Source organism: Mus musculus, chromosome 2, assembly GCF_000001635.26.
Source record: "Mus musculus strain C57BL/6J chromosome 2, GRCm38.p6 C57BL/6J".
NCBI classification, from domain to species: Eukaryota; Metazoa; Chordata; class Mammalia; order Rodentia; family Muridae; genus Mus; species Mus musculus.
Window position 1 is genome coordinate 129,003,790 of NC_000068.7, and position 14,774 is coordinate 129,018,563.

The 14,774-nt window shown below is 38.2% G+C and overlaps 1 protein-coding gene across 3 annotated transcripts in view; it reads left to right on the top strand.

Annotated features, from left to right (window-relative positions):
• The window catches only part of Zc3h6 (zinc finger CCCH type containing 6), a 51,162-nt gene extending 36,388 nt beyond the window's left edge, over positions 1–14,774 (top strand). For 2 of the 3 annotated variants that reach the window (NM_178404.3, XM_011239850.1), the window contains exons 6-12: positions 2,207–2,323; positions 2,924–3,035; positions 6,627–6,736; positions 7,878–8,131; positions 10,547–11,049; positions 11,611–11,844; positions 12,333–14,774. In NM_178404.3, the coding sequence (NP_848491.2) occupies positions 2,207–2,323; positions 2,924–3,035; positions 6,627–6,736; positions 7,878–8,131; positions 10,547–11,049; positions 11,611–11,844; positions 12,333–13,795 (2,793 nt within the window). In that variant the 3' untranslated portion in view covers positions 13,796–14,774. Of the gene's footprint in view, positions 1–1,761; positions 1,863–2,206; positions 2,324–2,923; positions 3,036–6,626; positions 6,737–7,877; positions 8,132–10,546; positions 11,050–11,610; positions 11,845–12,332 lie in introns of those variants that run through there. The other variant, XM_011239851.1, reaches the window with a different exon arrangement.

Consider the following 14,774-nt stretch of genomic DNA (forward strand, 5'->3'; position numbering starts at 1 on the left):
ATGTGCTGCTTGTAGTAAAGTAACCTTGCTCACTTTCTGAGGAACTCTGCTCCCTTCCTGATGCTTACATAATATACTCAGAAATAATTAGTTATCAAGAAAGTGCTTTCAAACAAATTACTGTCTGTCTTATACCTTAATCTGTAAAATTATAATATATAATGCTGCCTCTTGAAGATGCCTGTATGCACTAACATCTTAAATGTCTGTGGACACAGGCTATAACCAAAAGTTTATTATTCAATAGGAAAATCAAGATTAAACTATATTATCAACTATGTCAGTTAACTGGCTGTAATGAGAGAAACTTGTATGTATACAAGCATGTATGTCAATGTGTATTCATGTTTGGTACACATATGTATGCATGTGAACTGTTTCTCAGGAGCTCTGCACCTTCTTTAAGACAGGGTATCTATCTCATTTGGCCTGCAGCCTCTTGATTAGGCTGGCTAGCTGGCCAGAGAGTCCCAAGTCCACCTCTCCAACAGTAGAATTGTAGGTACAAACCACTGTGTCTGACTTTTTACATAGGTTCTGGGACTCAAACGTAGTCCCAATGCCTAATGCCTCATTCACTTTACTGACTAAGCATCTCTCCAGCCCTGAGAATTTCTTATGATTCCAGGAGCATGTAAGAGCCCACAGTAAAGGCAAACTAATCAAATTAGAAAGAATGAAGAGACACTGGATTAATATTAAAAATTTTTTATAAAATTTATGAATTAAATAATTACATTTAGCCTGCTTCAATGATATATTCTGCCTCCTTATTCCATCTTTCACTTAAGGCAGAAGTTGAATAGGAAGTGGAAACTACTGAAACAAGTCGTGCTGTGAAGCTGCTGCTGCTGCTGCTGCTTCCTCTTCCTCCTCCTCTTCCCCTCCCTCCTCCTCCTCTTACTTTCTTTCTTCATCCCTCTTCCTCCTTCCTCCTTTCTTCCTTTCTTTCTTCCTTTGTTCTTCTTCTTCCTCCTGCTTCTCCTCCTCCTCCACTTACCCTTCTTTCTCTTACCTTTTAAACTTGATAACTTGTGAGTTCTGTTCTTCTCCCTAAAAAGTGCATAAACATCACAATGTACAAAACCTCTCATTCCCACCATCTAGAAACATATGCTTGTAGCTTCTCTGGCCTATTTTTCTCTCTTTTTACTGCTTTGTCTGTGTTCTTCCTGGGTTCTTCTCCTGTCTCCTAACAAGATCTTCTCTGGCTCAGCTCACCTTCTCCTGTCTTGTTACCAGCTGTCTTCTCTTGTCACTCTGCCATCTGACCTACTCTTCTTTCTCCTGGGACTTCCTCTTTACTACCCCTGAATCCTATCCCCCTTCCCTAGTCTTAGCCTCTGCTGGCTTTTTATATTCTCTCCTGTTTCCACAATTTTAAGAGGTGACCAACACTGAAGGGCATAGGGTCTTTTAAAGGGCAAGGCACTCAAAATAAATAATGCTACATGCACTGAAATGGGAAACAAAATAATTTTAGTCATTACCTTTTCCTTTACTTACTACTATAAATTGGGCCAGGTTTTTGTTCCATGAAGTACTACAAACATTTCTTGTATCCTAAGGTTGTTTTCTATAACATGCTTTCATTATGTCTGTGTAATATTCTACTTGCCTTAACGCATCACAGCATCGTTTATTGGTTTCCTAGTTTTGTATGTATTCAGAGTTTTCCATTTTAAGTGATTTTGCGGTAATTATTGTAAATAAACTTTTGTGTATGCTTCCCTGTTCTTAGACTAATTCTGTACTTCACAGTGGTACAGCTGCTTACTTTTGTGGTGTTGGGGATTGATCCCTTGGACCTTGCACACTACTAGGTGGGCTTTGGAACGCTGAGCTGGAGCCCTGGTGTCAGGGTGGGTGCTTTAAAGTTTTAAAACTTATGACACATCTGTCAACAATACATGAGAGCCTATATTTTATAGTGCCTTTGCCAAACTAAGTTCTTTTATGAAATTTAAAGCCTTTTATAATTTTATTTTTAAAATATACTCAAAAGAAAAAAGGCTCCCTTGCAGCCAGTAGTAATAGTAAACAAGACTACCAGAAGCATATATCCCCAGTTAAGTGAGTAGAATCAGTAAATCTAATCTTGATTACTATTAATAGCCAACTTATACTACTTTCCAGATCTATATAACTATGTCTTAAAACCTATTTATATTTCATATCTTACATTGAAATGATTTTTTTCTTTCAGTACAGCAAACCAGGGAAAAAGTGGAAAGTTATGACTCAGGAGTTTATTAACCAGCACACAGTGGAACACAAAGGAAAACAGATCTGTAAATACTTCCTGGAAGGGAGATGTATTAAGGTAATGTTAAATAGATCATTCTAATTTTCAAAGTAATCTTCAGAATTTAGTTCTTGGGGGAGTGGTTTTTTTCCTTTCATTGCTCATAGTTGCAATAGTGCTAGATTTTAAAAATGTACTTTGTGTGAAATTACTATATATACAAGCTCATTTAATTGTATTCTGAGATGGCAACAATTGGTAGAAAACATCTTACTTGACAGATATGTTAACATTTGTGACAAATACAGTTGTGGTTATCTTACAGTGTGGTTGAAAGATATGCTAACATTTGTAACAGATAAAGTTGTGGCTTCTGACAATGTAGCATGTATCTTCATGGTCTAGCTGGTGCATGGTAGTTTAATCTTTAAAGCTGGCCTACTAATGAGTTGTTGCTAGACATGACATCAAGAGGTTAAATAAATTCCCATGCTACAGCTAAAAATGGTGGGGCACTGGCAGAATCCTGCGGCTGCGTGCATGCTTGGGGAGGATGGCGGAGGGATCATTTGTATTGTGCGTAGCTCAGTATCTAACATTAAAGATAATGTCCAGAAGGAACACATGGTGTGAGTATAACTAAATTCTTTCTGCTCTTTTGTGTGTTTGTTTAAACAGGGAGATCATTGTAAATTTAATCATGATGCAGAATTGGAGAAGAAAAAGGAGGTCTGCAAATATTATTTACAGGGATATTGTACCAAAGGAGAGAACTGCATTTACATGCATAATATCCTTTATAGAAATTGTGTATTAACCAATATACTGATATTTTGTCATTGTGGTCTTTTAAAAAGTTATAAATACAATCTAGAAATCCTAGATTAGTTTTAAATTAAGAGTGACGCACACATATAAAAACCCAGTCTTGACAGTCTCTGTGCTTAAAATGGGCAAAGTGCCCAGGAATACAGGAATACATTTTTTTTATAACCCAAGAGAATGGAAAACCTTATTTTGATTAAAAAACCAAAATCAATAAAGGAAAGGACTAAAAATTTGACTACATTCAAGTTTAAATTTTTATAACAAAAACCTACAAACAAAATAAAATTTTAAATACAGGAAAATTATTTATTTATATAACTTAGAAAGAAGAAATGCCATTGCTGTAAGAATTTCCTAAAGATTAAGAAGACTGGGAACAGGAGAGAAAGATGATTCATAGAAAGAGAATTAACTAATTAAAAATAAAATGGAAAGATACTTTATGTCATTCATAGTAAGAGGAATATAATTAAAGCCATACCAAGATAATGGCCATCAGATTCTCAAAAGCCTCGTTTGCTAACAAAGGCTGTGAGAAGAGAGACACATTTGACTTTTCTTGATGGGGAGGTCACAGTGGCACACCTTTTTATCTGTTGTGCTGTTTGTCCTCTAAAAGATCTCTATGATATTTAGATATCTAGATATCTGGTAGTATACTTCATGTCTTTGTTAAAATATAATTGGTCTTAGCCAGGAAAATGCAAATGCATTGTTTTCAAATCTGATATCATTCTTTGAAAAGCAGGTACTAAATTCTGTTTTTACAGGTTTCTGTTCTGTTCTTAGGGCTTCATGTCATGTGTAAATAAATGATATTTTATTTCATTTAATTTCATTATATTTTATTATAGGCTGTTGCTGTCTGTTCTAGTTGTTTGTTTGTATGGTTTTTGCTTTTGAGATAGAGTTTCACTGTATAGCCCTGACTGGCCTTATACTCACTGTATTGCCTAAGGCTGCCTTGAATTTCTTGGCCTTATAGGATTATAAATGTATGCCACATGACTTTTATAATTTTAATTATTCTCAGCAAACCTCTACAGTAATGTTAAGTAATAGTGATTGGGGCAGGCATAATATTTGCCTTAACATTTTTTAAAAATAAAAGTAAGTGTATTTTACTAAGATTTTTATTAAATGTTCCAAAAGATTTTGAATGTATTAGTTTTTATTTTTTGCATTAGGCAGGATGAATCAGATGGTTTTCCTCCTTTGAGTTTGTCATTCTGATTTTGGTTTGGGTGTTGCTGTTGTTATTGTCTTTTTTCTTTTTTTTTTTTTTTCTTATTCCCTTTTTCTTTCTTTTCTTTTCTTCTTCTTTTTTTTTTTTTTTTTGAGACACTGTGTTTCCTAAGAACTCCAGAAGATATGGGCACCAATCCAGCCTTGAGCTCACAGAGACCCACTGGTCTCTGCCTCCCAAAGGACTGGGACTAAAGACTTGAACCATCATTCCCAACCTATCAGACATCTTTAAAATCACACAGATATTTCCCAAATGCATGCCACACCAAAATAGTACATTTTTACTACATCTAGATTTTTTTCTTTAGAAAACTTTCTCTAAAAGTTCAAGTAAAATTAATCTGTGGCTTTAATTGTTGTGGGATTTTTGTTTTATTTTATTTTATTTACATTCTAAATGTTGTCTTCCTTCCTGATCCCTCCTCCATGAGTGCCTCCCTCCCCTTCCCCCGCCCCCCACTCCCACCTCACCCTGCTAGCATCCCCCTTCCCTGGGGCCTCAAATTTCTACAGGATTAAGCACATCTTTTCCCACTGATGCCAGACCAGGCCTCTGTTACATATATAGCAGGTTGGTAGCTTAGTCTCTAGGAGCTCTGAGGGGTCTAGGTCCTGTTCTTCTTTCTATGGAGTTGCAATCCTCTTCAGCTGTGTTTTTTATTTTTAACATGATATATCCAAACCTCTTTATTTCTTTTGCAGATATAAAAATTCTTTCTATATAATATTTTGTTCTCTGTAATATTTAATTATTGGAAAAAATGAAAAATGATACCTATCTACCAAAAGACAACAGTATTTTCTTTTTCTTTTCTTTCTTTCTTTTTTTTTTTTTTTTTTTTTTGGTTTTTCGAGACAGGGTTTCTTTTTAATATTTATTTATTTGTTTGTTTATTTATTTATTACATGTAAATACACTGTAGTTGTCTTCTGACTCACCACAAGGGGGCATCAGATCTCATTACGGATGATTGTGAACCACCATGTGGTTGCTGGGATTTGAACTCAGGAACTTCAGAAGAGCAGTCAGTGCACTTAACCACTGAGCCACCTCTCTAGCCCCAACAGTATTTTCTATAACTATTGTAATTGTTTTAAAATACATGTGTTTTAGTACAACTCTTAACCCTCATTGGAAAAGCTTCTATTTGTAGTAGATGGTGGTTAATACAGGCACATGAGTCAAGGTGCAGAGAGTGAGACTGGAAGACTAGTCCTAAGTGGGGCATACATGTCCCCTTCCCACCCAAGGCTCAGGGAATTCTGGAAGAGTAGGCGGAACAGTATTAAGAGCCAAAGGCAAGAGATGACTATGAGGAAACAGTGTTTCCCAGACATAGCAGGAGTGCTGTATGTATTAGCACAGGACAGTTGTGACAGCAAGTCCAAGATGTGGTAGCTCAAGCCATGGAGAGGGGAGGTGGACAGGAAGTACTACCCCTAGCTGAAGCTATGGGCAATTGATAACAGCTAGGAGAGGAAAAGTCAGTTTTATTTAAAAGTGTTTTTCTTGGTGGGTCAACTATGCTCCAGTAGAAGGCTACACCCCAAGAATATATTGCTGTTTTTGGTTATTTAGAGGAGGAGCACCAGGTTGGGTGGGTAGAGAAGGGAGTGTATCTGAGGAGAGTTGGGGGGTGAATATTATCAAAACACTCTGAATGGAATGGATGAGAAAAGTAAAAGTATGTAGTTGTAGTATAAGAGTTTAATTTTAAATATTTTACATTATTATAATAGTGATCTGTAATAAGTTATTAGGTTTGATTACAAAATCTTCAGTACAATAGATACTAGTAGAGTTGGATTGATTTAGCTTTTTTTTTTAATTGTGGTAAGTCTTAAATGAGATATATTCTCAACAATTTTTAAGAAGGTATAACATATAAATGTTGATTCTAGGTGTAGCAGATGGCTGGAAGGTAATCATCTTTGTTACAGTTCCTTTTTTGGACTGGGGATGATGGCTCAGTAAAGTACTTCTGAGAGCCTGAGGGAGCTGAGTTCAGAGCTCAAGCACCCATGCACAAGTTGGGTGCAGTGTCATGTGTGTGGAACCCTAGTGCTAGGGGTCAGACAGAGACAAACTGATCCCTAGAAGTCACTGATAGCCAGTGTAGCTGAGTGAGGAGCTCCGGGGTCTATGATAAAGTCTGTCTCAAAGATTAAGGTTGAAAATGACAGAGGAACTCTGACTGCCACATGTACAACCTGGTGGATACACAGATAAACACACACACAATCACACACACACACACAATCAGCCTTGGTTTTACTTGATTTGTTCCTTAATATTTTTGTTTATGTGAATTTCCTTGCAAGTTCTATCATAGTGGAGCAAAGTGCTACCAAGGAGACAAGTGTAAGTTTTCCCATGATGATCTGACTAAAGAAACAAGGAAACTTTTGGACAAAGTGAGTAGTGTTTTTATACCATTGGTTAGAAGTTTGTTAGAACTTTTCTCATATTTTACTTAAATCATATCTTATAAAGAGTATTTTATTAATTAGCTAGAAATTGAACTATTGTAGGTTTTGTCCTATTGATACAGTTTATTGTAAAATAGAATTATTGATCTATGAATTTGAGAATATTTTAATCTGATCAGAATCTATTTTATTCTGACACTAAAAAAAAAATCACTTTGACCAATACTCCAAAATGTTACAAGGGATTAGGTTTTTAAAAAAAAAAAAACCTGGGATTTTATCCAAAGATTGAAAATAAGTGCTCATGCATGTGTCCTTGGAGGGTCAAAAAAAAGTGTGTCAGATCCCCTACAGTAGAGTTACAGATGTGTGAGCTGCCACGTGGATGATGGGTCCTTTGGAAGAGTAGCCAGTGCCCTTAACTACTTGCCATTGGTTCAGCCCTTAGTTCTCTATTTTGCTTAGTTCATATAATAGCTTTCTTATTGCTTATATCTCTTCCCATAATACATCAGATTTCAATCATGTATGTACCCAATTATGCATAAGAATAAATAAGATGGTAAACAGAATTCTCCCTAAAAGTTTACTTGGAAGACAGATTGCTTTGATTTGCATGTACCCAAAACCAGTTGATACAGGATCACCCCTTCTATTTTTTATATTAAACATTTAGAATACAGTTGAATAAAAGCTGTCTAAATTTCATTGTTACTAGAAGTGGAGAAATTTATATATTGTTCAGAGATGAGAGTATATGTGGCCAAGCAGATGGGAATCCTAAGGGTTTCTGAGGTTGTAAGTTTCTTATTTGGAGATGGGTGTGTACATGTAATGCATGCAGATAAAGGAGCTAGGCCAGGTGCTTTATTACAGAGAGAGAGAGGGAGGCAGACAGACAGACAGACAGATAGACAGAAGGGTTCTAGATTAAATTATATCCTATGTTTGATTGCTGTAAAACCATTCTGAAATTCGTTCTGTATACTGAAATGAGTTACCTAATTCTGATTCATTTAAACTTAATGTTAATTCTCTTTTTAACAAAAGTAGCATGCTGAGGTCTTTAATTTGAACTGTGAGGAGGGAAGCTCGTTCTGAAGCACTATCCTTTGCAATTGTTCAGGTGTTGAATGCGGATGAAGAACTTGTAAATGAAGACGAAAGAGAATTAGAAGAACTTAGGAAACGCGGCATAACTCCTCTCCCCAAACCACCCCCGGGAGTCGGCCTTCTCCCGACCCCATCAGAGCATTTTCCGTTTTCTGATCCTGAAGATGATTTTGAGACGGATCTTTCTGATGATATGAAGAAAATTCCATCTCTTTTTGAAATAGTTGTAAAACCTACTGTGGATTTAGCACATAAAATTGGGAAGAAGTAAGTGAAGCCACCAAAATGGCAGCACTTTCCCCTAAATCTTCACATGGTTAGACATAGGCAGAGCAGCAGTTACCTGCCTGGCATGAGGTTGCTCCGTCTCTTTTCTCTTTGCTCTTACCCTTCTTTCCTGTCCCAGTGATTTTCTCTGCAGAATTTTTACCCAACTTTAGATGCTCTGTCAAATAGTAACTCGAGGGGCACTGTGGTGGTGGTGGGGGGTGAATTTGACATTTCTTCCCCCTAGTTGTGAGCTTGCATTTTCAAATGGTTGATACTATCTCCAGTACATTTGGTTCTTTCTGAGGGTATTTCCATGCCCAGAAAAGAACACCACAACTAGTGTGAGCCAGTAAGAGTATTTCAGTTAAAGTTAAGAAGAAAACCAGATATGGTAGTAAATGTGCTTGTAATGTCAACACATGGAGGCTGTGAGGTGTGCTGCTTAGTTTTTGGTCAACTTGATACAAGCTAGAGTCACCTTAGAGAAAAGGCCTGCATCACATTGACCTGTAGACAAAACTGGAGGAACATTTTCTTTTTTTTTTCTTTTCTTTTTTTTTGGTTTTTTGTTTGTTTGTTTTGTTGTTTTGAGACAGGGTTTCTCTGTATAGCCCTGGCTGTCCTGGAGCTCGCTCTGTAGACCAGGCTGGCCTCGAACTCAGAAATCTGCCTGCCTCTGCCTCCCGAGTGCTAGGATTAAAGGTATGCACCACCACTGCCTGGCTACATTTTCTTGATATGGGAGAACCCATTCCACTGAGGCTAATGGCACCCTTGGGCAGGTGGACCTGGGCTGTATAAGAAAGCAGGCAGAGGAAGCTATGGGGCAAACCAGTAGTAGGGAGTATTCTTCTGTGGTTTCTTTTTTTTTTTTAAGATTTATTTTATTATTTATCTAAGTACACTGTAGCTATCTTCAGACATACCAGAAGAGGGCAGGCATCAGATCTTATTAAGGATGCTTGTGATCCACCATGTGGTTGCTGGGATTTGAACTCATGACCTTTGGAAGAGATGTCAGTGCTCTTACCCGCTGAGCCATCTCTCCAGCCCCTCCTCTGTGGTTTCTATTTGAGGTCCTGCCTTGAGTCTCTACCCCAGCTTTCTTTCCTTCATTATGGAATGAGCTATAAGATACAGTAAACCTTTTCCTCCCCAGGTTGCTTTCAGTTGCAGTGTTTATCACAGCAATAAAAAGCAAACATGCCGGGCGTGGTGGCAGACGCCTTTAATCCCAGCACTTGGGTGGCAGAGGCAAGCGGATTTCTGAGTTTGAGGCCAGCCTGGTCTACAGAGTAAGTTCCAGGACAGCCAGGGTGATACAGAGAAACCCTGTCTCAAAAAACAAACAAACAAAAAGGCAAACTAGGACAGAACTAGGATAGGAGACTGAAATGGGAGGGTTGTGATTTTAAGGGAACTCTGGGCTATATAATAAGACTCTCTTGCAAATTTTAAGAGGACAGGAATATCCACCATTTTGCTAATATTACATATCATATTCTAATTAGTGAACTAAGAGAAAAATTTAATACTTCATTACAGATATAGTGGGAGACTCATCACTGGACAGTTTCTCTCAATAAAACCAAAAATGAATTGACAAAATTAGTAGATATGATAAATAAGTCAGCAATAAAGGAAGTATTATGTATGCCAGAAGTATTGGAGATCATGATCAGAGTTGTATGTTTAGGTAGCAGGATTTAATGTGGTTGTAGAGAAGTCAATGATCCAGAAAAGAGGGACTCTTAGTGCTGGGATTCCAGGTGACTTTTATTGAGCCAGTAGTGAGCAGCAATTAAGAAACCCTGTCTAAAATGAAAGCAGGAGACGCATGTGTTTCTACCTGCCAATGACATGAAATAATTAATTTCTTAAATACTCAGGTTTCTAAATGGACATAAAATATCATACATAGATAATGTACTGGCTAGTTTTGTGTCAACTTGACACAGCTGGAGTTACCACAGAGAAAGGAGCTTCAGTTGAGGAAATGCCTCCATGAGATCCAACTGTAAGGCATTTTCTCAATTAGTGATCAAGGGGGAAGGTTCCCTTGTGGGTGGGACCATCTCTGGGCTGGTAGTCTTGGCTCTATAAGAGAGCAGGCTGAGCAAGCCAGGTGAAGCAAACCAGTAAAGAACATCCCTCCATGGCCTCTGCATCAGCTCCTGCTTTCTGACCTGCTTAAGTTCCAGTCCTGACTTCCTTCAGAGATGAACAGCAATGTGGAAGTGTAAGCTGAATAAACCCTTTCCTCCCTAACTTGTTTCTTGGTCATGATGTTTGTGCAGGAATAGAAACCCTGAGTAAGACAGTATCTACAAATATAATATTTTGTGTCTTCATTTTGAACTGAAAATTGCTGGGTTTTGTTCATTTGTTTGTTTGTTTGTTTTGTATCTATAGACCACCAGCATTTTACAACAGTACCTCACCACCAGGACCACAGTTTGAGGAAAGCAGTCACTGTCCACAGCGTATGTACAGTTCTGAGTCAAGTCCAGGTCCAGGATCTAAAGTTCCTCAAGGATGTGAGAGTCCTGTGAGGCACCCAGGCTCCCCTGGACACCACCCTTGTGTAGGACCTCCTGGTCCACCAATGCAAGAGAACCCATCTTTGCTACCCAGTTCATCTGAAATTGTAGGCCCTCATAGTCAAGCTGGAGGGCTTGTTCAGCTGGACACGCTACCAAGCATGGGTGGAGCTTACCATTCCCCGGGCTTTCCAGGACACTCGGTGAAAGTCCCTAGAGAGAGTCACAGCTCTCCAGCTTCACTGTACCAGCAAATGCCTAGTGAGATGCAACGCAGTGCCGACTCTGAGTCCATGCAAGGCTCAGCTGAATTTTATGATGATTACTACCCACAGCATGCTGCACATAATTTTCAACCACCTGATAACTCTGCTGGTAAGATTACTGATGGAAGCAACTAATTTCTTAAAATACTAAGGCTTGCTTTTCATTAAAAGCATGCATTTTTAAATTAAGTAAAATTGATGAAATTGAAACCTTGAAATGTTTTCAGTTTCTTCAAAACTATAGAAACAAAACTTTAGCAAGCTTTTTAAGCAATAAAGTTTTCAATAATATTTAAAAACAAAATTTAAAACAATAGAATTTAAGGCTTGTTTCTTGTTTGTTTGTTTTGTTGGTTTGTTTAGTTTTTGGGTTTGTTTTTTTTTTTTTTTTTTTTTTTTTTTGGTTTTCTGAGACTGGGCTTCTCTGTGTAGCCCTGGCTGTCCTGGAACTCACTCTGTGGACCAGGCTGGGCTCGAACTCAGAAATCCGCCTGCCTCTGCCTCCCAAGTGTTGGGATTAAAGGCACGCACCACCACTCCCCAGCAGAATTTTAAGTTTAAAAAAATATTTAATTATACAACTTAGAAGTTCAATGTGGTCACTAGGCGATTCTGACCCTTACACTTTGGTGGAGTTTGAGCGTACAGTGTCTTTTCTGTTGTGTCTTAGATGAGATGTGGCATGAAGAGTTTGCACAGCAGCAGCCTCCCATTGCTCGTGACACAGCACACCTTGGGAGTGGGCCCAATTCCAGCAGCAGAATGACAAGTCACTGCCCTCTGTCTGCTTCAGGGCTCCCTCCTGCAGTGCAGAGAGCTCTTTTCATCCCGTTGACTCAGAGATACCAAGAAGATGAAGAACCAGCTGGCACCCAGCCTCATAGAGCATCAAGCAAGGAAGAAGGTTCAGTAGCTCTTGAAATTGGTTAAAATGTGAAAATGAGTTCCTCCACCCCATCCATGTCAGTGGACCTTGTAGCTCTCCCCTTAGAGTTCTTTCCGACTGTAGTTACAGGCTTCAAACAATGGTGGTGAAGGTTATGTTTATACAGAAGCATAAATAAGACAGTAAATAGAGTACTCTTCCTAAAACTTCATGTGAACAATACAATTTACCTTAACTGTGCGTGTACCTAAAACCAGTTGGTGAAAGATTAGCTCTTGTTTCATACTAAACATTGAGGATACACTTGAATAGAAAGTTTTACCACTTATTGTTACTAGGAGTGGAAACAATAGTTAGTACTGTTGTTCGAGGGTGAAAGTACATGTAGCCAAGTAGGTGGGCCCTCTTAGTGATTATACTAAGTTCAGAAATACTATGTTTGTAATCTTAATAAGGGTGAAATATAAATGCTTTGTTTTTTACCATAAGCTTCTGTCTCTATTTAGATGATACAGCTAACTGGTATTCCAGTAGTGAAGAGGAAGAAGGAAGTGGTGTCAAGTCAATACTGAGGACATTACAGAAACAAACAGGAACACTGAGAAACCAGCAACTCCCTCCCACAGAGCTCAGCGTTCCTACTGATCCAAGACTCGCTAAAGAGAAAAGGAAAAGAAATCAAGTGGTTGACCCAAGACTTCGGACTGTCCCAAGGCAAGATATTAAAAAGCCGCATGAGTCTGTCCCAGTGGACCTTAGACTTGTGTGGGACCCCAAGAAATTAAGAGGGAATGGAGGTGCTCCTGGGGGCTCTTCAGCTAGGGGAGCAGAGTTTGACTTACGTCATACAAATGCTGGTGCAAATCACAAATCCAAAAGAAGAGAGGATGATGATGAAGATTCAGAAAGAGAACTAAGAGAAAAGGCCTTCTTAATACCTTTGGATTCTTCACCTGGCATAGTCCTCCAGGATCCAAGGTCACAGTTAAGACAATTCAGTCATATTAAAATGGACATTATTCTAAACAAACCCAACTTTGCAAAACACATTGTGTGGGCTCCAGAAGACTTACTTCCAGTACCTTTACCTAAACCTGATCCAGTATCTTCAATCAACTTACCTCTGCCCCCACTTATAGCTGACCAGAGGCTCAATAGATTATGGAATACAAAGAGTGATCATCAGGGTGCCCTGAGCCTTGATCCAACATCAGCAGCCAAAGCCAAACTGAGTCTAACACACAGAGAGGGCTGCTTAGAGCAGTCTGGAGACTTACACAGTTCAGGAGGTAAACTAGGAGACCCTAGGCTGCAAAAGAATTTTGATCCTAGGCTTCATAGACTGCCCAATACAGAGTCTCATCAAGTGACTGCAAAGGATTCACACTCATCAAGGAGTGCCCTGCCCTTAGCCAGATGGAACCCTGCTTTGTCACAGTCCTCAACAGCAGCACCTATTAATGTTGCTTCTGTGACTCCTCCCCTGTATGCCCCCAAACTCTCTTCAGAAGGCCTCCCACCGGGAACTTCAAGTTCAGTTCTTAGTGGCATTAGTTTGTATGATCCTAGGGATAAAGGTTCGTTATCTGCAATGGAGCTATCAACCATTTCTTCAGGAGAAAATACAGAGAGCCAGAAAAAAAGTGGCTTAAAAAATAGTGATAAAAACCAGCCTTCTCCTGGAGAAGTGATCGTACCACAGAACACTACTGCAAACTTGGAAGTCCCTGTTGATGGGCCAGTAGACATGCAGACAGATATTCTCAGGAGTGCTGATAAGGTTCAGGTCCCTGCTGTGCACAGTCTTCCTATTCAGGCCTTAACAGGCTTACTTAGACCTCCATACAGTGATCCAAGGCAGGCAAGAGAACCAGGACAGGCAAGCCCAACCCCAGATGAAGAAACAGATGACAAACCTCTGAAAGAGGTTTTTAAGACGTTTGATCCAACTGCATCACCGTTTTGTTAGCTGTTGTGTAATTAAGCTGTTCTCACGCTGACGATCACAGATCTCTGCTGTTTTGTAACTTGTTTACCTCTATAGTTTATTTATTTTTTAAATTATAAACATTTTTCAGCTGCTAGTATCAGAACCACATGAACTTCTATCCTCTAAAGTCTGTGGTATTTTATATAATATTTTTATAACTTCAAGAGACTGTAGTATAGAAATACATATCATGTTAGGTTTAGTAAAAGTATTTTTATTGTTAAAAATGAACCATCATGAACTCAACACTCAGCCTGAGTATATGCCAGTTGTCTTTCTTAATCATTGTTTAGGTTAACAATGACCACTTTTATATGGTTGTTTAGTTTCAAGCAATATGATATATGTTACTTTTGAGAATCAGTATTTTAACTAGGATCCTTTCTGTCAGCACAAAACTGATTAGTGTGTAATGCCAACTGCTACGTAAAATGCAAGGTGAAAATATTTAAAACCATAATTAGCTCACTTTATTAGCATTGGCAATACTGTTTGTATACATGAAGCACTTGAATGTTGTATCTTTTAAAAGTATTTTATTGTACACTGTATCATAGAAGCTGAAGGAATATAAATGTTTTGCTATAGTAAAATTTTTCCAGGTTCTCTAACAGAACTTTTAAATTTTAAGTTTTCATATTAAATAGTTATGAGTTTATTGCTGTATCACATTGTGATGTTTATGTATTTCAGTGTTTTGTCTTTAGCAACATAATTTTTATCTCTTTCAAATGATGTAACTGCAATAATTGTGCTCATCATGACTGTGGCAATTTTTAACAGAATTTTCAAAGTGAGCCTGTAGTAATTATTATGCTGATAATGTTTTAAATGTCTAGATTCTATATTTTCTCTTGCATAGCAAAAACAAAACAACAAAAAGGACAAAAATCACCCCACTGAGATGGCAGGTATATTCCAATGTATATGGTTCCAATAAACAACATTTTAGATCTCA